This window comes from Talpa occidentalis, unplaced genomic scaffold (assembly GCF_014898055.3).
Source record: "Talpa occidentalis isolate TD23 unplaced genomic scaffold, MPIMG_talOcc4v2.1 talOcc4.4, whole genome shotgun sequence".
Lineage (NCBI taxonomy): Eukaryota > Metazoa > Chordata > Mammalia > Eulipotyphla > Talpidae > Talpa > Talpa occidentalis.
In genome coordinates this window covers 134456638-134479156 of record NW_023604295.1, presented here as the reverse complement: position 1 = coordinate 134479156, position 22519 = coordinate 134456638, and the positions used below count along the sequence as shown (strand labels likewise).

The 22519-nt window shown below is 34.9% G+C and overlaps 1 protein-coding gene across 6 annotated transcripts in view; it reads right to left on the bottom strand.

Annotated features, from left to right (window-relative positions):
* CLCN3 (chloride voltage-gated channel 3) overlaps positions 1–22519 on the bottom strand; it is a 74405-nt gene that overhangs the window by 5615 nt on the left and 46271 nt on the right. For all 6 annotated transcript variants that reach the window (XR_008554026.1, XM_037526429.2, XM_054701043.1 and 3 more), the window contains 8 exons: positions 21820–22007; positions 20704–20826; positions 19503–19709; positions 16513–16593; positions 14183–14728; positions 11102–11288; positions 7768–8166; positions 1611–1827 (listed from right to left, as the gene is read on the bottom strand). Coding sequence is in view for 5 of the 6 variants with exons in the window: in XM_037526429.2 (XP_037382326.1) it covers positions 1611–1827; positions 7768–8166; positions 11102–11288; positions 14183–14728; positions 16513–16593; positions 19503–19709; positions 20704–20826; positions 21820–22007 (1948 nt within the window). In the remaining variant the exon portion in view is untranslated. The remainder of the gene's footprint in view (positions 1–1610; positions 1828–7767; positions 8167–11101; positions 11289–14182; positions 14729–16512; positions 16594–19502; positions 19710–20703; positions 20827–21819; positions 22008–22519) is intronic.

Sequence of the window (22519 nt, the reverse complement as noted above, 5' to 3'; positions counted from 1 at the left end):
GAACCAGTAAAGCTTTAGGAAAAGTCACTCCACTTAAAGCACTTACTAAGTTTTCAAATAGTTAAGTCTGGTATTATTTACTTAATTAAAAAAATTAAACAGAAGTTATTTTACTATATACACCTCTTAGCCAATCACTGATATTTCTCAATTTCAAAATTTCCCTGCCCTCAAGAGCTTTATCCTTTAATGATTTATTTCATAACATCTAGTTATTTTAATAGGCTAGCACAGTGAAAACTCTAAACAAGGATCCAATGCTCTAGGCTTTATATTTCTATTCCTAGCCCAAAACAGCCTAATATATTGTCCAAGAAAATAGTATTGGTTTAAGAAATCACAAAGAAATAAACTATATCCTATCAGTCAGCAACAGTGTAGACAGAAGCAAGACATCAAAGTTTTCAAATTGCAAAGACAGTGGATTCTATGACTTGCTACATGTGACTGGGTAAATTATTACACTTGTTTCAGCTGCAATAGTCCATTTGCAGAGATATTTCCCAGAAGTGTTGGCAAAGTTAAAGGAGAAACATGAAGAGGAATTGCTATAAACAAATTTCCTTCCTTTTGCTTCTTCTTCCTTTCTCTACAGGGTCATGTGTTCTGTCACCCATATGTTTTGCACAGACTTAAAAAAAAAAAAAAACAGAACACCTGTTGTGATTCTCTAAGAGTCTAGCATTTCAACCTGCTTCACACTTTGCAGGGCTACCATGCAATTCATGCATAATCCAAAATCCCCGCTTCTCGTCTCTAGCCTTTGTTATCCACCTTCAGATAAAATGACATTCTTAATCATTTCAACTGGAAGCAGCAATATAAGGAAATAAAGAGCACTAAAGAGAGTGGATTGGGCAACAGACCCCTGGCACAGGAAGAGAGGGGAGCAGTGGAAATAGAATCCAACCAAGGATGCTAGGCGTACTATGCACTGTCTCCACATTCCCTTTGACATTGCCAAACAATACTTTTCGATATTCCTATTCTGGAGAAACACACAGCTTATATAAAAAAAACAGAAAAATTAATTTATACATTTTAAACACATGGGTGTTTGTCATGAGAAGTTTATAGAAGAGTTTTGTGGGTAAAGAAAAAGGAAACAAGGCATTTGGCAAAGGAGGTTTTTAGCTATTTCACAAATTTCACTTAACTATATATTATTTCCTTTATTACATGATAAACCAAATAATGGTTGAAACAGTAAGTAAAAAGCAAAAATATATAAAGCTATTATTGAATTATTATATTCTACAAGTGAAATACCAAAAAACCAAAACAAGTTTGTGCAGTAAGCATGAGTACTATCCCTCCAAGAAAGAAAATGCTGAGCATACACATGAGGGAGGTTCTAGCACCTCCCTGCCAATGCTGAAGTGCTCTTGACAAATGTCAATTCATGTTGTGGCAAAGAGCTGACTGTTGACATTTTTCTTTTACTTTGTTAAGTGTGAATCTGAGTGACAGACCCCGAATTTACAATCATACTAAAAGAGACTTCCCACTGGAGTGCTGACTTACACTCTCCCCTAACATTGCATATGGATTTCACTAAAAAGGATCATCAATTCTGATATAAGTGAACTGATTTCTTTAACCAAACTTACCCGTTGTGAGTTACAAGGCACTGCCTCAGACCCAGTTTACGGAAAATATCCACTACAATCTCCATTGGGGTATGATCTGTCACTGTAAAAGGGCTCATGTCAAGAATGCTTCGAAGTTTCAATGGCCGAGGACTTTCTGCCGGAAGAGACGGGGTATGTTGTGCAAAACATACACGAGAACTGCCCACGATACCTTCCTGCTTTTTTCTGGCACTTTCTGAAAAGAGATAAAGAAGAATTTGCTTTAAAAGACAGATTTTGTTTTAAGGGAACCTGCTTACTCAGAGATTTGAAAAAATACTTATGATTTTTCATCCCTTCATATTTTCCCTCATTTTAACCAAAAAGGAGTAGTTGAAAAGTCCCATAGCAATTTCTTCTATTTGATAGAATTATAATCTACCAGTTACAAATCACTTTCATCTAAATAAAATATTTTTTATATAATTAAAACATGGTACAATTTTCTTTATTGAGGTGGAAGTTGTTTCCTAAGTCAGGGGAACAAGAAAGCATATGTGGAATAAGGAATTTTAAAACCTGTACAAATTGTTGAGCGCACAGTTTATTATAGGAATCCTTCACTGCATGGAGCCTGCTTGCCACTGAATAGAGCTAAATGTCACTTATCCTAACCTGGAAGTGGGACTAAAGAAAGTTCATCCCAGCTTTGACTAGGTTGTGAACTCTGCTTCTGCGCTACATCTTTCTCTTCTCTAATGTTACAGTTTAATTTTCTACAGAGTCATGAGCATTACAGTTCAAACTGTAATAATGCACATAATGGACACAGACTGATTTTTTATGTTTTAATTATAAACAATCCTTTAATTTCTCCTTCTCTCCAGTTGTGCTGTGTTTCAAGTGCTTCTGTCCTCTTGCCTATCTTCACACCCACTTTGTTACGACAAGAAGTGGCAAAGACACATAAAACTTCATGAAGAGGAAGAAGAGCAACCACAAGAAGGAGAAGGAAACCATGAAATGGAAAGAATATAAAAATAAAAGTCATTCAGCTTAGTTTCTATTTTGAGTTGAGTGTATTCAAAACTGTATACACAAATATAGTTATTTCTTATACTGAACATCTACTTTGCAACAAAAATTCAAGTCAAAATAATAAATACCAGTGTTAAATTAAGCAGATATTACTGCTCATAAACAGATATTGCAATGCTTTTTACTCCTGACCACTAAAGCCTTATTTAACTGTGCTGTAACACATTCAATAACCACATCCTAGTGGTTAGTTCTTACTTAACCACCTTAAAAGCATGATAAACACATGAAAAAGAAGAAAGTCCATTAACATATGACATAAGTGACTTGAAAAATGCTCAGTAAATTGCTTCAAGTCCATAGAAGCATCTAGCTAATGACTTATGTTGGACAATGGAATGGAGGAGTGTACATACTGATAGCATACATGACAGACATTCTGAGTTAAAACTAATAGCAATCAATCTTAAATAGCCCATAAAATAAAAACCATTATGTCATCAAGGGAAATATACTGAGATTATCTAAATAAATATTTAATATGACAAAACAATGACCAAAAAATTTTCAATTGTTTTTAAAAAGTTGATTTACTGGAATGGCGGTCCTAGGCACGAGGCTAATGAACATCCAGCCTCCCTGGCTTCATTCTGTCATTTGAAGAATAACACTTAATTTACATGAATACAGTAACTATTTTAACAAGCATGATTTATGCAACACTTACTAAGTGCCAGGACATCTGCAAGTTTTGGTTTTCTGGTCTTTTAAAATTGTTTTGATGCCATTCATTCAAAAAGGTTTTTGAAGCAGAAAATGTCACAGTTTTCATTTTCTAATATGACTCAGACATTTTGCGTGTCTATGCAGGAGACATTTCCAGGAGAAAGGGAATGGCTCTCATCTAACACAAAATTTCCAAAGTAAATATGAATTTTACCTCTCTTTATACAAATTTATGTCTTATTTTTCCCCTATATTTTTTATTTTGGTATGATTTTTGCATTGTTATTATTTTTAAAGAAAAATCTTGTTAATATACTCTCAAGGGCTTAACGTCTCAAAATTCATTTAAAAAGGTATTCCACATAATGGAATATTACTCAATCATATGGAAGACAAAATGTTGTCTTTTACAGCAAAATGAAAGAAATATGAGGGAATTATGTGCAGTAAAGCAGATGAGAAAAACAAAGACAAATACTGGCCATTTACATAGCAGATGCAAAATACTTAGAAAAATTAGCACACACTGTAAGTGAAATGAGGCTTTCCAAGACAACATCAAATAGGAACTTTCAGTTTTGTTTTGGATAAATTAACCTGGGTCTGATGAGCCAGAGGAGTTCAATTGAGGGCCCTAGACACAAGCTTCAAAATGTGGCTGTGCCCACAGGAACTAAGAAAGAAAAGGCAGTAAGGCTATCTATCATCTTTCATTTTGATTCCATGAAATCTGGTAGTAATACATTCCAAAAACATTCCTCCGGGATCTAAAACTTATTCACCTGTAGTAATTTTAGAAAGCAAATATGTATCTAAATTCATAAAATGGTTATCAACTACCTGAGCAGGCATGAAGTTTTACTACAAATAAATTAACAAAAGATTGGTTCATTTACATGCTGGCCATATAATTAAGTAAACTCTATTTTAAGATCTAGGATTGATAATATTCCTTTGAGAGGGGAAACCATCAGCAATTTAGTTCTCTTAGGTATACAAGCTAAAGCTTTATTATGAACAAAAGATCTTAAAGGAGCAGGAGAAAAACACAATGAGGGAAACTTGTCACTGCACCACATATCTTTCTGATTGTGTTCAATATGTTGATGATATTCAGGTTTTCATACCTTAAGAGTCCCTTGTGCAACTTACAGCTCTTATTAAATAAACAGAAATGGAAAAGTATATTTTTATACTTTAAGGTACAAAATAGGAAAGATGATTACACTCACTATTAAATATGGTTGGTTCACTTTAAATAAATCTATAAAACATTCTGCCCCACCTAAAATGCGGAGGAAATGTCTCTAAAGTAAGACTACACTTTAACATAGTAAACCATTGATGGGACAGAATTCACTGCTAGTGGGAGTAAATAGTACACCTCTACATAGTGCTATCTGAAAATATAAATGCTTTCTCTGATCAAATAAGTTCACTTCTGTAATTTATATTATCAAATATAGGAGGCCACAACTTTAATAACATCAAAAGACTGGAACTAAATGTCCAAGGATGGAGAAGTAATTTCAAGATTCATGATGTAGGGAGGGCTGAAAATGGGGGGGGTGATAAAGGAGGGAAGCACAAGAAACCATGGGTATGCTTTTGTAGTGCCAGAGCTCATCTGACCACACATGAGGGGAGAAATTCTATGCTGCCAAAAAAAATTAAGAAGGATGTAAAAAATTAGTACTTCATTAAAATTTTTTTTAATTATTTAAAAAAAATCATGACATATCCCATGGCACATCTGCTAAATGGAATACTGTGTAACTGCAAGAACACAGAATGAAGGAAACTACACACTGACATGGGAAGACATTCAAGAAAACATTGTTTAGTGAAAAAAACAACATAACTTGACAACATAATGCTTAAAAGAGGAAAAATAATCTACAGATGTACTTACATAACTATAAAATAATATCTACAAACTACATAAGAAACCAAGGAGTTGGCTGCCTAAATAGAATTGAACTTGTGACTATGAGGTCACGAGGTAGATATGTTTCTTACTGTAACATATTTCTTACAACCTTGACTTTCAACTGTATAAATCTACACTTAAATTAAAAAACAATTTTTAAAAAGTAACAAAAATGCAGTTTATAAATAACATTGTAGAAAACTTTCTTAAAATCTTGAGTTTTCCCATCCTAGGATACAGTATCTAATATATTTTTTGTCCTTAAATAAAGTATTTTATATAAATATAAATTATATATTGTATTTAGTATAGACACAGGCAATACTAGTGCACAGGGTCCATATTTTCCATTTAAAAACAAACTTTACAAATATGTTAATAAATATTCCAAGTGTGTCCAAAGAGTGATCATATGGGGTCTCCCTGGTGGCGCAGGTGGTTGAGGGCCGCGCTGCAGAGGCTGCGAACAGCCTCTGCAGCGCGGGTTCGATCCTGTCTGGCTGGCGAGAATCCCACATGGTGAAGCAGACCTCTCCTGTCTTGCCCACTACTCCCCTCAGCAGTGTGTTTCAGTCAATCTGCCTATTCTGTTCCCTGCTCTGTCTCTGGTGAATCCTCTCACCCTCCCGCGCATCTGGCCTGTACCCCAGCACTTGTATTAAAAAAAAAAAAAAAAATCTAAAAAAAAAAAAAAGTGATCATATAACTAACATTCCTTATGACATATTTCACATATCTGAAATACCCCAATTCCCTTAACCTAAAATTATTGTTACCCAAATATTCTATTTCTTAAGACAGTAACAAAAATTTTTTAAATAAATCTATAGAATCAGTGAGAATATAATTCTCTACCACTTTCTCCTTTATCTCTTAAAAATTGGCCTATTTCTTTAAAATTCTATGCAAATTCCAAAAATTCTGATCATTTTCTTTTTACTGATGGGCTACTATGAAAACCAAAAGACGGTGAATCTAAACAATGGAATTCCTCTGACTGTAGGTTTAGCAAACGGTAATAGCTTATTAGTTTGGGCACAGCCAAGTCTAACTACACATTTTTCCTTCTTGGACAAGTATTATTCTATTCCCTAAAGCAAAACGTGGAATGATGAGACAGCTAATCTAAAATTGGACCCTCACCCTAAATGGAACAGGTCATTCTCGAGACTTTTTTTCTTTTCTTTTGCTTTAATAGCTCTTTTAAGTGGAAATTTTCCAGTTTGAGAAATATTCCCCATCCTCATTTATACAGCCTAACCTCCCCTATCAAATGGCAGAAGAATTGAAATATTTCTCAATCCTTTTGCAGTGACCACAGAGATGAGCTGGAAGGGAGACCATGGGGTCACAGGAATGACATTCGAGGCAGGTCAAAAGCTGGACATTTTCAATTCAGGATACACTACTAAAAACTGAAGCACAACAAAGCAATGACTCAATGAAGATATCACTATCATCTCTGAGGGCTGGGAGGAAAGGATTCAGATTATATATAAAAAGTTAGAGCCTTCTTGGGCCTCATGAACAGTCTAAGACTATAACATAGGGAGAAAATGGATTTCAGAGGAACACCTGGTTGCTTTTTCCTCAGAAAAAGTTTATCTCCAAGAAATAATATAGTATGGTTAATGCCTTTGAACTACATTTTCACGAATATTGGCATAAAATAAGACTGACTTTTTCAACCTGGCATTGACCAAAAATAAAATCTCACTGATTTTTTCACTTTAGACAGTACAAGTTAATATTATAAATTTAAATCCAAAGAATCTGGCAAGAAAAAGACTAAGGAAGATGAAATTTTCAAAACTTGCATACAAATCTACTATTTTATTAAATAAAAGTTGTGTTTAGCTGAATGCCCTGGCACTGGCTTAGTCCTTGTTTTTTTTTGTTTGTTTGTTTGTTTTAAGATTTATTCTATTTATACAAGCCCTGGGTACAGTCAGAAGCGCAGGAGGTTGAGAGAATTCACCAGAGCCACAGTGGAGAGCAGAATAGCCAGACTGACGAAGTACACTGCTGAGGGGAGCATCGGGCGGCAGGGGAAGTCTGTGTGCCATGTGGGAACCTCGCCAGCGGCCGGGGATCAAACCGGCGCTGCAGAGGCTGCAGGCAGCTTCGCAGCCCAGCGCTCAACCGCTGAGCCACCAGGGGAGGCCCTTGCTTAGTCCTTCTATTACATGCTATTATAAATAATATCAAGTTAATAATGCTTTTATGAGTGGGATAAGAAAGAATCTGACTCCAATCTCTGGTAACAATGCCAAATCAGAAAATAAAACTATATTCAGCAGAAAACAAACCAAAGCAGCATTAATTTCCTTTACTAAAGAAGACTCCAAAGGACATTAAAATACATATCATGCTCCCATAAATCCAACCAATTAAGTTTTATTCCTTTCCTTCTAGAAATCTGTATTTATTATCTAGCTACCTAGGTAATATTTATCAATAAATTTAGATGTTTACAAGTGTTTATTTTTTTAGAAAGGGTACCTATTGCAATTGTCAGGTCTCTTCTGAGGGCAAATCCCACTAATCTCTGAGATTCCTTTGACATTATGACAGGGAAGCCATTGTAGCTGGTTTCATTAATCATGTTTTCTATATCATCAACTGTCATATTGTCCTGTGTGAGGACAGCTAAGGGAGGATCGTTCCTTCGAGGTCTCATGACATCAGCAGCCAGGGTTGTATGAGTGAATTCTTCTTTTGCATCCAAGAAAGGGTATCCATTTAAGCGGATGTGCGCTTCATAAATGCCTTCTCTACCAAAGGCATCTCCAACCCATTTACTGGTCATTACTGCAGCCATAAGGGGGACAATATATTCCAAGCCTCCAGTAAGCTCAAAAACAATAACCACCAGTGATACGGTCATTCTTGTCACACCACCTGAAAAAAAGTAAACACCACAGGTCAGGAAGGACTGGATCTTCATTAATAAATGTTAATATAATTTATGTACAAAGTAATCATACAAAAAATGTAAACAGAACATAGTGAAAAGCATTATCATCAAAAACTACTACTCTTAGCACAAGTATCACTATTTTAATAAGGTCTAGAAAAAAAATACCAATCTGCTTTGCTTATAACACAGATGAAAATTTAATAAATATTTTAAAACCCCTTTGCCTCATATAAAAATATCATGATTAATCAATTAAAGCAAGTTTTCCATTTTGGTTTATTGCAATAGCAGAGACATAATTTCACCCTTATAAAAGCTTATTATTAATTCTTCAGAGCTATCTTGTTTACTACCAATTTACAAATTAAACTCGCGGGTAAAATATTATTTTAATTCACTTCTCTCCTTTAAATCTTTTCAAAAGGAGTAAAATACTTTGATACCTTGCAACTTACATTAACCATGTAAGGAATATACCCTCCCTTAGAACACTCATCTATTCACTTACTCAAGTCACCATCTCTATGCCCTGATGCCTTCCTATCCACATATGTCCACCTCAACTGTAGCTTTTGTCCCATGTCTCCAACTATGCACACCCTATCTTGTCTTGTTTTCAAACTGTAAATAGGCTGGATGGCCCAGTGTCACAGAAAACAACACACACTTAAAAGCAAACTTCTTTTCTCCCCCAATGAGCTCCCAGTCCAACAGCCCTAACTACAACACTGGACATCATTCTTCTTGATAGACAGTCACCTTGGTTCATCACTTTATTCCAGGATCTAGACTCACCTAGTATATTTAATTTGTTCTGCAAAGTATGTCTGTGATTCCCTGTCTTAACATTCTCACTGTTACCAACCTAATCTAGGTCCTTAAGACTTTGTTCCTTAAATTAACACTATTTTATCTTACCTCCTTGACTCCAGGCCCCATTACCTTCAATCCACTTTATAAGTCATGTTCCCAGGTTAATCTTTCCTAAGTACTACTTTCACCATGTTGATCCTTTGCTCAAAAACCTACCAGGGCTTGCCAGTTCATACTGTGTTAAGCTTAACTCTTCCTTTTTGTTTTTTAACCTAAAAATAGAAGGGAGAAAGAACCTACTATATATTACATATCTACTCTATGCCAGTCATGTTCTAGTCAGTTAACAAAGGCTTTTTCTTTGTTTTTTAAGCTAAGCACTTATTTTACTAGCACTGTGCATTTTATCTCATATAATCCTCAAAACAACTATAGTAGATAAGTACTTAGTATTTCCACTTTATAGAAAAGATATTGAAAAATCAAAACATCAAGTCATCAAGCTAGAATGGCAAAGTCATAACTCTCCACAGATCCAACCAATTCCAAATACAAATTCATTCTGATACAAATCATTCCTTTCCTTAACCTGCCTCCTCCTCAGCAACTCAACTTTGTTTCCCAAAAGTATCCAAAATGCACACTTAACTTCAATAGCTTCTTCAAAGCCTCATGAATACTAAACTTATTCCTACCCTAACTCTTTTGTCTTTGTATTATTATAATCTTCAACAAAGTAGTCTTCGTTAATTTCTACCAGTCTTTTATTTTTTTTTTTTAAGATTTTTTTTTTTTTTATAGAGGCATGTTTTATTTATTTGTTTGTTTGTTTTGTTTATACATGCACTGGGTACAGTCAGAAGCACGGGAGGGTGAGAGAATTCACCAGAGCCAGAGCGGGAAGCAGAGCAGGCAGAAGGACCGAAGTACACTGCTGAGGGGAGCAGCGGGCGGCAGGAGAGGTCTGCGCGCCATGTGGGACCCTCCTCCGGTGGTAGGGGAGCAGCCGGGGATCGAACCGGCACCGCAGAGGCCGCGGGCAGCTTCGCAACCCAACGCTCAACCGCTGCGCCACCAGGGAGGCCCTCTACCAGTCTTTTAAAATAAAGTTCATGTTCTAGCCTTCCTGAATTACTTCAGTTCTTTCTTCCTTTAGATTTTATAAACTTAATCAGTACTGTATATAATCATTATATATTGCTCACTATTATTTTTGCAGTGTTGGTTTTGTCTCCCCAACTTGATCATAGTTGAGGCTGAGTCCATGTTTTATACCTCCTTCTGTATTACTCACTGTTCCTAGCACAGTGTTAAAATAGGAAGTGATACTTAAGAAATACCTGCTACACTGAGGAAAATGATTCTGTCCTTCACTTTCATTTGATATTATACTTTTGTTGATCAGTTATTACTTTTAATCATTTTGTCAAAATACAAATAATTATTAAGCCAAATAATTATTAACTAAATAATTATTAAACCAAATAATTATTAACCAAAGTTTAGCTGACATTTAAATACAAAAAGAACTAATTTTATGTGAGACAATAAATGGAATCTTAAGTATCCAATGCACATATTTTGTTATTCTGAAGTAGTTACTTTTTCTCATTCCATTATAAATGCCCTATAGATGGAGAAGGGCTTGTGATCTCGTACTGGGACTAGCTAATCACGGCAGCAGAGACCAAAGTAAAGCTATTCTTAAGCTTCTCTAGAATGCTGCTCTTAGGAATCACTCTACGGTAAACCAAGATCACAATGAAAAAACTAAAAATCTCCACAGACAGGATTCAAACTTTAAGCCTATGTCATACTAACATGTTTTCTAAAGCTTTTCTAACATGCTTTTCTAAGGCATTAAATAGATACTACTATTAAAAAGATACTACTATTAAATTTCTGCATTAAATGTTCAGAGACAGGTAAAATGAAAGCAAGTACTACAATATCATAAATATATTATAAATAGCACTACTGCTTCATTTCCATTAAAACATGACCCACCCTTCTCCTCACCCCCTTGTGAGCAGGCGGGTTCTCACTTGTTCTTTCCTCAGATTCACAAACATACATAAACAGACAGACATGTGGTTACATTACCTAGGCATGCAGCAGCACCAACCATAGCATAAAGGCCTGGTGTAATGCAATCAGCCCCAACCTCACACCACTCCTTAAAGATAAACCAGTCGTGGTGATAATATGCAAGCTGTTCCACGGCAATCCCCACAATCCTTCCGGCGATCGCTCCTATGGCCATGCTGGGGATGAACAAGCCTGAAGGAACCTATAAGAAAAGAATTCTTAAGGAGGTGGAGAAGCTCCATTACCTGTTTGAAATTTACATACTATGAATTTCTTCCTAATACTTTTGCATTTATATGGCAAAATTCGAGAACAAATAAAACTACAGCAACATCTTGTTATTAACCATTCCATGAATTCAGTTACAAAATAACAAAACACATTCTCTAGACCAAAGAGAAAACTCAAGGATTATTAATTCTTTATTTTAGGGGTTCCTTAATGCCAGTCCCTAACAAAATTTTCATTAGTCCATGATGAAATAGGAAAAAAAGGACAATATAAAATATTTTTTAAACAAAACAATGTATACAACACCATTATACTCGTCAGTCCCTTAAAATAAGAAAGCAAAATATATTTTTTCCTAAAACTAAATTCAGTACTATCACTGAAACCAAGATTATATACTTTCTACATATTTGTTGTTTATCAAATGACAAATATGAGATTCCATTCCTTTTAAGTGGTACAATGCAAAATGCAAAAGTCCAGTATACTTTTAGTGACATGAGTTGACCAAAATAAGAAAATTATTAATTAAATGTAAAGAGGATAATAGTAATAATAAACAAAGTAAGCAAGATCACTTACAAAATGCTGAAAACTAATAGCTCTAAACTGCTTTGAATTTAAAACAAGCAGAAAGCAAAATGACAGCATGTTGTAGAGTGGGACGGGAATCAGTAAAAGGATATTAAAATAGAAGAAATCAAAATATGTTTTACATTCTCCTGCCAGTGAGGATCCTTCAGCCAGAGATGAGGGTATCATGGGAATTAAAGGCCTGCCAACTGCCTCCAGCTTCCTGTAGCTCAACTGAGGGTAAAAAAGTTGGGAATTTACAGAAAACCAACTTACTGTAGAAACAGGAGCTTTAACAATTCCTTAAACTCGATTTGGTAAGGAAAAAAAAACAGTAAAACTCCAAGACTTTAACTACTGATATCTAGTGGACTGAACACGGAACATATTTCAAAAACTACCAACACTTCAATTTCATAGAAACAAAACTATCAGTCCAATTTACATCTGTAAAATCACACAATCATTCACGAATATAAATTACTATTCAACATTATATGAACTAGAGTGATAATTTAAAGATCAAAGATTTGCTGATATCACTTCATAATATAAATCACTAACAGTCATATAAAAAAATATTTGCTGGAAGATCATTAAGTAATGTTATTCTTGCCTTTATAAATTCAAGAGAAGTAATGTCCTAGGGCATAAGACATAGCTGCCTTTAATCCTTGATGAAAAAAGGTATGCTGTTCATAGACCTAGTAAAATCCTTGATGTAAAAATGCAGTATTCATAGGCCTAGTAATTTAACTCTGAATCTGCAGTGTCCTTTTAAACTAAAACTTACAGTGAGAACAGGCAGAATAATGGCTCCCCAAAGATATTCATATCCTAATTCCTAGAACCTGTGAATTTGTTATGTTACACAGCAAGGAGGAGTTATGGTGATGGACAGAATTAAGGTTGTTAATAAGCTGACCTTAATATAGAAGATTAGCCTGATCTAGATGGTCTCAAAGTAATCACAACCGTCTTATAAACATAAAAAGAATTTAAAAGAATTAGTAAAAATGATGAGATTAAAGAAAAACTTGACCAGTCATTCATTACTGACTTTAAAAAAGGAAGAATGGGGACTCGCTGGGGGTCAACTTGTTAAGCTCAGTGCTGTCACTGCCAAGGCCGGAGTTCGATACCTGCCCAGGGAGCTAACCCACTTATAGTGCAGCAGACCTCTCCTGTTTTGCCTGCTGCCTATCTTAGCAGTATATTTCAGTGGATCTGCCTGTTCTACTCCCTACTCAGTCTCTGGTGAAACCTCTCACCCCCCACAACTCTGGCCTACACCACAGCTCTTCTGCACAAAAATAAACAAAATTTAAAAAAAAAAAAAAAAAAGAACAATGCAGCCATAAGCAAAGGAATGCAGGCAGCCTCTAGAAGGCTGGAAAAGGCAAAAACTCTTCCCTCAAACCTTCCATAAATCCCTGTTGACACCTTTATTTAACCCAATGAGATTCATTTTAAACTTCTGATTCCAGAAGTATAATATTATACATATATTTTAATATATAAATATAAACATAAAATACATATCAGAATATATAATATATAATATTAAAATATGCTAATATATTTGTGTTTTTTAAACCTTAACACTAGGCTTGTGGTAATTTATTACAGCAATAATAGGAAACTAATACAAGTGGTTTTAAAACATCATTCCCAGCAACAGGCAGAGTGTATGTCCCTCCCCCTGTACCTGAGCGGGTTTTATGACTGCCGAGACAACAGAATGTAACAGAAATCATACTGCATGACTTCTCTAGCTGGTTAGAAAAGTTCTTATGGGACACTTGCTTTTGGAAGCCTGAGTCACCTCTTAAGAAAGAACTACTCTTGGTCCACCATGCTGAGAAAAACTGCACATAATAAAAGATTTTAGGAACTCAGGTGTTCCATCTCCAGTTGTTTGCATCTTCTCAGCCCAGGTGCTAGACAAAAATGTATCTCTGTGATGTCCAGCCATGGGCATGTCTAAAGGCAACTGTGTGAGAGACCACAAGCAAAGTGGTCTCACCTGAGTCTTCCCAAATTGCTGACTTAATATCCAAAGCAAAATAAGCTGGCTAAATTTGGGGGTAATTTGTTACATAGTAACATCATGTTCAACAATATATTGTCAGGAATTCTTTTTGTCATTACTTAAAACTAAACACAAAATATAGTAACTTTTTTGTCCTATGTTTGAGACAAACAAGTTTAGATAAAAATTTCATTTCTTATTCCACATACAAGTTTTGAAAATGCCAAGATGACTTCAGTATCTTGGTACTTAGTACTTACCTTGATACCAAAAGTGAATACTGTCATTATGATTTTAAATATGAGTGCTAAGCATAACTGCCATATAGCTGAATATACTCCAAGACCTGCTGGACGATCGGGAATATCATCAACAATTTTACTGGCGTTCATGTCATTTCTGTAGTCACAAAGAGAAGAGGACTCCAGGGGACCACAGTCTGTAAAAAGCTCTTTAATCAGTTCACTGGTGTTGAGCCTCGTATATGGATTAGGGAAGGCTATCACAGCAGTAATGGCTGCAACAATAATGACTTCAAGAACAGGATACTTTCCAAATTTGGTGGATTTGCGTCGACGACACCAGGCAATATTTGCCCTAATGAAAAAGGCTCCCCAAAGCCCTCCAAATACCCCGAGGAGAATAAAAGGAAACAGTTCAAAAAGGTACCATGGAGTATGATACTCCACATAAAAAAGAACCAGACGGCTATTACCAAATGGATTGATGGATCTCAAAACAAATGCAGCCACTAAAGCAGCAAAAAATGACCTCCATAAAGTTTTAAGAGGAAAATAATAGCTAACCTAAAAAAAAAGAAAAAAAGGAAAAATTAATGTTACAATTTACAAGTTGTTGCTGATATAATTTGAGTAGTAAATTTCATAGCTCTATTTTTTTGCTGCAACTAAAATTTACATGCATAGCTTTTATTGTGACAAAAAAATGTTTTAACCACTTTGGTTATCATGTCATTACAAATTCACAGTAATAGCTGACTGTAAGTGCTTAGTAATTATTTTAAATGCCTAGCATTATTTTATTTTCAAAATGAATTCCACCTCCAATTCATTCACAGTAGTTAAGAATAAATATACCATCACTAACTTCTGTTAATTCATAAAGTATTTAATTTGCCTGTTGTATGTTAAGAAAAAAGAACACAAACAAGTGGAAGAAAAAAAATTAAATATTCCTAGTCACATTTTTGTGTAAATGTGTAAAAAAAAAGGAAAAAAAATTTTAATTTTTTTTAAAAGATTTTTACGTATTTATTTATACAAGAACTGGGGCACAGGCCAGATGTGCAGGAGGGTGAGAGGATTCACCAGAGACAGAGCAGGGAACAGAACAGGCAGACTGATGAAATACACTGCTGAGGGGAGCAACGGGCATTGACAGGAGAGGTGTGCTCGCCATCTGAGACCCTCGCCGGCCAGCCGGGATGGAACCCACACTGCAGAGGCTGCGGACAGCTTCACAGAGCTGCGCTCAACTGCCTGCACCATCAGGGGAGGCCCAATTTTTTTTTTTTTAAGATTTCTTTATTTATACAAGAACTGGGGTAGAGGCCAGAAACACGGGAGGGTGCAAGAATTAACCAGAGACAGAGCGGGGAGCAGAACAGGCAGAGCACCAAAAGCACTGCTGAGGGGTGCAGCAGGTGAGACAAGAGAGGTCTGCTGCGCCATGTGGGTATCTCCCTGGCCAGCCGGGAATTGAACCAGCACTACAGAGGCTGCAGACAGCCTCAAAGCACTGCGCTTGACCTGCTCTGCCACAGGGGAGGCTCAGAAAGGAAAAAAATGTTTAACCACCAAAAAGAAACAAAAACAAAATAACCCCACTGAAGTGACTAAAATTATTTCCTTAAACATCAAAAACTGCAACAGAAATAATCACACAAGAAAAATTATTCAAAAATGGGATCAGTTAAAAGTTTGTTTTTTTTTTAATACAGGCTGCAATTTAACCAGCTAGAATAGATTGTTACACTTTCTATTTAGTCAAATTCATATCTGCTTACTTTTAAATGTGAACAAAGTTATATTTTAAATAATCACTAATATCTGTACACTATAGACTTAAAAAAGTGGCGCTGGAAGGGATCATGCTCAGCGAAATAAGCCAGAAAGAAAAAGAAAAATACCAGATGGTCTCACTCATAGCAGGAATCTAGAAAACTTAAATAAGGGACCAGGAAAATGAATAACTATAAGAAAGTGAAAATCAAAAAAATCATCAAAATCAACAAAAAACTATGAACCAGAGACACTTTTTTTTGGGGGGGGGGAAGGGGAGGGATTGGGGTCAAAATGGGGGAGTTGCAATTGTATGGGGAATATAAAAATAAAATTTATTATTTTAAAAAAAAAAAGTTTTCCCTCCAGGTGTAGACACAAGGGACATCTATAATTTCATATGTTTATGTCACTTTTTTATTAAGAGTAAAAAGTATGAAAATAAAACTGAAAACTTAAAAAACACACTCTACATCGATTTTACTAGATATAAAACTAAGAAGTATGACAAAATATATTTGTAATGGTAATTATAAAGAATTTTAACTGCTGTGTTTTCTTTAACGTACCTCCTCCAGGCTAAAAAGAACTCCTCCAATTGGTGCACCAAAGGCTACAGAAACCCCTGCAGCCGAGGCAGCTGATAGCACCTAAAAAGAGGATATGGCATATTTATATTTTCTTAAAAACTCAACTATACCAAATAAAAATTCTTCAGGTTACTCAGATTTTCCAAACATCTCTTCCAAAGTTAATTCACATGGTTTCTTCCTCTCCAAGTAAAGGCATTATTTATTTTTCCTAAAAAGATTTTTTCTCTTCTGCATTAATTTGAAAGTTCATTTATATATTCAACATTCAGTCAAAAAATATTATAGCAGATAAACTAATGTAAATAGGATGTAAAGAGGAGGATGCGATGACTATAGATGACATTCAAGATGTATGTTTGGGAAGACAAGTACAAAGAGCAGTAACTGTAATTTGGGGAGAGGACTGTCCATTTATTTTTATAGGGTATCATTTCTTCAAGTTTTAGAGCTCACTATTTCATTATTAGTAATTAACTCTATTCCAAATCCTAGTAAAATATCCAGGAACATAAAGGCTATGGAATTTTTCTGTATTTTCACTACCCCGAGTCCTCTACAAATATGCTCATTTTTACTGGCATTCAGGTTGCTTTTGCAGTCACAGAGAAAAGAGGATCCAATGGAGCACGGTCTGCAAAAAATCTTTAATTTTTAGTTTTGCTACTATCAATTAAAATCATCTCCTTCTAAAAGCACAAACAATGGCTGCCCGTACTAGATAGCCTCACTAACCAGAAACTCTACAATACATTTAAAGAAACATCCACAAATACTCTTCTGGTCCTTGGCTCCAGTTTCCTGGTCTGTCACTTGCCCAATTCCCACCGGTGCAAAGTCAACTACACATATAAATTCACTGGACATTTACTTACAATTGTTTTTCTAAAGATCTTTATTCCACTAATCTATCCAGTAAATACCTGAGGCTACAAAAGCATTTCTTAAATTTTCACACTACTGACAGAGAAATGAGAAATAATAACCAAAATAAAATTGAAAATATTGGAGCATGAACTCCATAGTGGTTACTAGGATAAATTCTAGCTCTACCACTTACTAGTTGTAAGTAACTTAACCTCTTTGTGCTTCAGTTTTCTCTTTTCTAAAATGGGGATAGGAAAATATTGCTTAACTCATGAGAATTAAGAGTTGATACAGTATTTACAACAATGCCTAAGACTCAGTAAACACTTTTCAAGTATTTGGCAAAGTGAAAATAAATACTTGTTTCAATTAAGTTGTACCTGACTTTAGAATGTGGACTCTGCTTATTTAGGGTAGAAGGGAGAAGAAATGAAACTTAATATTTTGCTTTTGTTTCTCCCTCCCCCACCCCCATTAAAAGGCTAACAGACAACATATTTAACTGAATTCTATGATCCAACATTTAATGTAATAAAATCTTACAATCAAACTAATATCGCGGTGCCTCCAGCTCACACACATTTTAATATGATTCATCTTAGAATAATTTAATTTAAAAAGTCAAGGAAATGGACATAGGAAGGAAGTCAAATTATGAAGACTTAATGCCTTCAAGTCCCAAGTAAATTCTAGCCACTTACATACTATGGTTATAGAACAATGTCATAAACATTAACCATTACAGAATGTATATTAACACTTAGGTGAATTTAATTTCCATAAAAGTTTCTAATAAATAAAAAGCATACTACAAAAAATGCCCAGCCATAATAGCAAATAAAGGAATTGAACTGGGAAGACAAATTGGTAGAGTTCCATCTTAGCCACTACCTTGTTATGCTATAGTATAGTTTCAGGTTTTGTTTTGTTTAAGTTTAAAACCACATATATACACAATCATAGTAGCAGTGGTATAGTCAGAGAAAAATAAATTTTAATCCACACACTACTTAGCTGACAAAGGAGTACTTTAAGCTCTAGTTTCCTACCTATAAATGAGGATAATTGTGCCAATTTAATAGAATTATTGTGGAATTAAAATTTTTTAGGCCAAGTACAATTCTTGCCATAATACCAGATACATAGTAAGTAATCAGAAATGTTAGCTCCTTTTTGTTATGTAAGATAGTATTGGAGTCACAATTACTCAGAGATGGAAGGATGATGTTCTGAAGTATTCCACGTTTAGACTATCTATAGCAACGCAAGGACAATATTTTAGTGCTAATATTAAAATAAACTAAGATTATTTCAATTGGAGAATAATTTGATAAAAGATTCCACTATTATAAGAAAAAAAAAGAAGAAAGATTCTGTGCAGGGCCAGAGATCATTGAGTTCTTAATATTTAGAGATGCAAAAATATCGTTACCTAATAGCTAAAAGACTAAGAAAACAGGTAGGGACCAGGCCCCCAAATATAGGTCGCAAAAGCCCACTTTTCTTTTAGAAAACATCCAGTACAATCTAGAAACATCTGAGAAATTCTGTAATGTAAAATGTTTAAAGGTCTCCTAAAAGAGCTCAGGCTGGCCTGAAAAAATGGTAAGGGAAATTGTCCTAAACAGCTGAATAAAGAGGAATTCTTGTATCCCCTTTAATGTGAATTTCTGATTAAACCTCAGGAAGTTCTATTTAAAGGCCCTCAGAACTGCCCCACGGTGTCAGATAGCTCTCTGCAGATCACACCACTCCCAATGCTACTTGGAAGTTTCTCCAGAGGAAGAACAGCTATTCCAATATCTCACCCCTGGAGAAATACTGATGGGGAGAATAAGAGTAAAAGCAGTATTATATCTCCAGAGAAGGGAAGGTGTATGGCAAAGCAAAAGCAAAAAGAAAGACCCTTGTGAAATTCAACTAAAACCCAATGACTACCACACAGTCTACCTAAAACACCTCTAATACAAGAGTAAATGAGCAGCACTGAAGATAAAGTGTAGAACGATGCCAGAGAATATTCAAAGGGAAAAGGAGCACCAACAAATCTAACATCAGATTTTTAATGTGAATACGGAAGCTATTCCAAAAAAGATACTTACCTCCCTTTTTTTAGCTTCATTTGTGCTATACTTTGGAAAGAGGTAGGAAAAAATATTTCCACAGCAACAAGCAACATGTACCAGGGGACCTTCTTTTCCTAAACTCAAACCCGATGCCACAGCCAATACCAATGTGATGGTTTTAATCATTAAAGTCCATTTTCCCAAGTAACCTCTGATGATGAATCCACTCAAAATAGTTTTAATCTACAAAGGAAAGATTAAAGCAGCTTAATTTCCTTTAATAAGAAAGAAAACTTAACTAACTTAAGATACTCTCGTTTTACACACAAAACCACCTTGCAAAATGTTGGCAGGCTATGCAAAATTCACAATTTTTCAAACATTTCGAGTATCATATTATATATAATAAATCTATACTACTATAAGTAAATCTATAACAAAACAATATCCTTCTGAAAGGAAAGAAGGCAAAATTACCTTATGAACAAAGCTAAACTCTCAGGCCATATTGAAGGGAATGCACACATTAATATTATTATTATTATATAACAGGAAAAAGAAAATTTGAATATTTCTACAGCAGAAAACTGATTAATTCAATTTTAAAAATTACTACAATTTAAAAAGTAATGCACCAGAAAAAGCTGGTAACTTAAGATAGAAAAGTAAAAAGGTGACAAGAAAAGAAATGTGTCATATCATGTTCAAGGTTAAGTATATGTGCTTTCAAATTATTGTTAAAAAAATAAAACACAAAGATTTATACTACAGATCCACTGTAATCAAATAAAGTAAAAAACGGTTATAAATATTGTCTTTCAAATTCAAGAATCAACTTATCTCATTAAAAAAATGGTTACAAAAAGAGAATAAATGTGTTCAAGTCAGGTTTATTACAGCAAAAATCAACTAATCCATCAGAGAACCATAAGTCATAGATATTTTTCCAGGTCCCTCATGTTAAATTCTGTGTTCTGATGTTTGTTTAGTGATGTGTTAATTAATGGTGAGGAATAAAAGAAATCAACCTCCACGGTAATTGAAGAATTGACTAGAGGGAAAAATTTTTTTCAATAATGTCTACATTTAGTTTCCATGTTTACAAACTTCTTTTTCACATTAAGAACAAACCATTCTCCTAAAGAAAAATCAAAACCTAGTTTTTTCTGTGAAGGCAAAAAGATATGTATCACAACAAGTATTAAATGTTTAATGACAAATATTTTACATGTCTTACCTCTGGAATTCCAGATCCACAGGCATATGGAGCAAATACTTTTACCAGAGAAACAGCAAGAAAGGCAAAACTCAAGGCCCAAAATATGTACATTATGTAGTTCATGATGTAAGAACCAGGGCCCTAAAAAGCAAATAGTTAAATAGTACGAATGTAATTTACAGTGCATCTCTAATGCAAGTGCTTTACCACATAAGAAATGTGGGTAAAACTTTATAAAAGGTTCCTGGGTATACTTCTACAATAAAAACCTTATGTGAACAAAATATTTAACAGATTTCAAAACTCAATCATATTTCATACCAATAAGACTTAATCTATTTAATTCTTTTCCCAGCTTTTACCATTGCTAAGAATCACAGTTATACTTTAATCTCTGCCAACCTGCAGACCACTTTTGGAAACAGTGGCTCTGGCACTCGGATTTCATTCTGCTGCAGTTCTCCTGAAAACCAGGTGAGAAACAGCAAACTGCTTATCTTACCAGCAAATACATTCTTTTTAGCTTCAAAGTCAGCTATAAAAAGAATTTTAGCTTTAAGAGTCAGCTATGATGATTTAACACTATATATATATATATATATATATATATATGCACTCTATTAGTCTAACTTCCAAAGTATGAATAAAAAAAAAGTCATTCAAAAAAAAAGTCATTCAAAAATAGTGCAAAACCACAAAGAAAAAATTTATGGTCTTCTTCAAAATAGACCAGTTAGAGCTTACTTATTTTTTATTAATTCATACTTTCATAATCCATACTTCTCAAATAATGTGACATAATTAACAGTTTCGATAACTTGACTTCATCTTAACTTTCTGTGTTTATACAAAACCTACTATATTTCTTTTCTACAATAAGAAATACATTTTACATCATAACCTAGTAGACATGTATGTGACTATGGACTCAACTAACACAAAGGCTTTTTACTTATATTTTACTTGTTGTAATGGATTCTTCTTTCTCCTTCTACCCTATCACATTTCCTTCTTTTCTTTCCCCTAATGTGGGTAACAATCACTTAATTTGTGATTAACTCCATAATTAAATGAACTAGAGACTCATTTCACAATATAAATTATTAACTTATCTTGAGGCAAAGCAAGACTTACCTCAGCTTGACCTATGATTAATTCTGCCCATGTTTTCCACTGTGGACATTTATCCCTCTCTTCAAATGTTGTTTCATTAGATCCCCAACAACACTGTTCATGGTTATACCACAATGCACTAAGGCAAATGCCCTCTTTTAGGTCAGTCATCCAATCAGCAGCAATATCTATTAATCCAGCCAATGCCCCTGTAAACAACATTTTGGAGATGGTTGTTAAAAAAAAAAACCCATTTTGGGGGAAATTGAAAATTATCAAGTTAAGTATCAAGGGAAGCAGAGGAGTTCCTATAAATAAAGGGTCACAGAGCAAATGGCATATGAATTTAAGATCTTCTAATCTTAGTTATAAATAAGTTTAGCTGGGCCTCCCCGGTGGCGCAGCGGTTGAGCGCTGGGTTCCGAAGCTGCCCGCAGCCTCTGCAGCGCCAGTTCGATCCCTGGCTGCTCCCCGGCCACAGGAGGAGGGTCCCACATGGCGCGCAGACCTCTCCTGCAGCCCGCTGCTGCCCTCAGCAGTGTACTTCGGTCCTTCTGCCTGCTCTGCTCCCCGCTCTGGCTCTGGTGAATTCTCTCACCCTCCCGCGCTTCTGACTGTACCCGGTGCTTGTATAAATAAATAAATAAATATTAAAGGAAAAAAAAGAGATGGCGAGCATTTAAAATAAATAAATAAATAAATAAATAAATAAGTTTAGCTA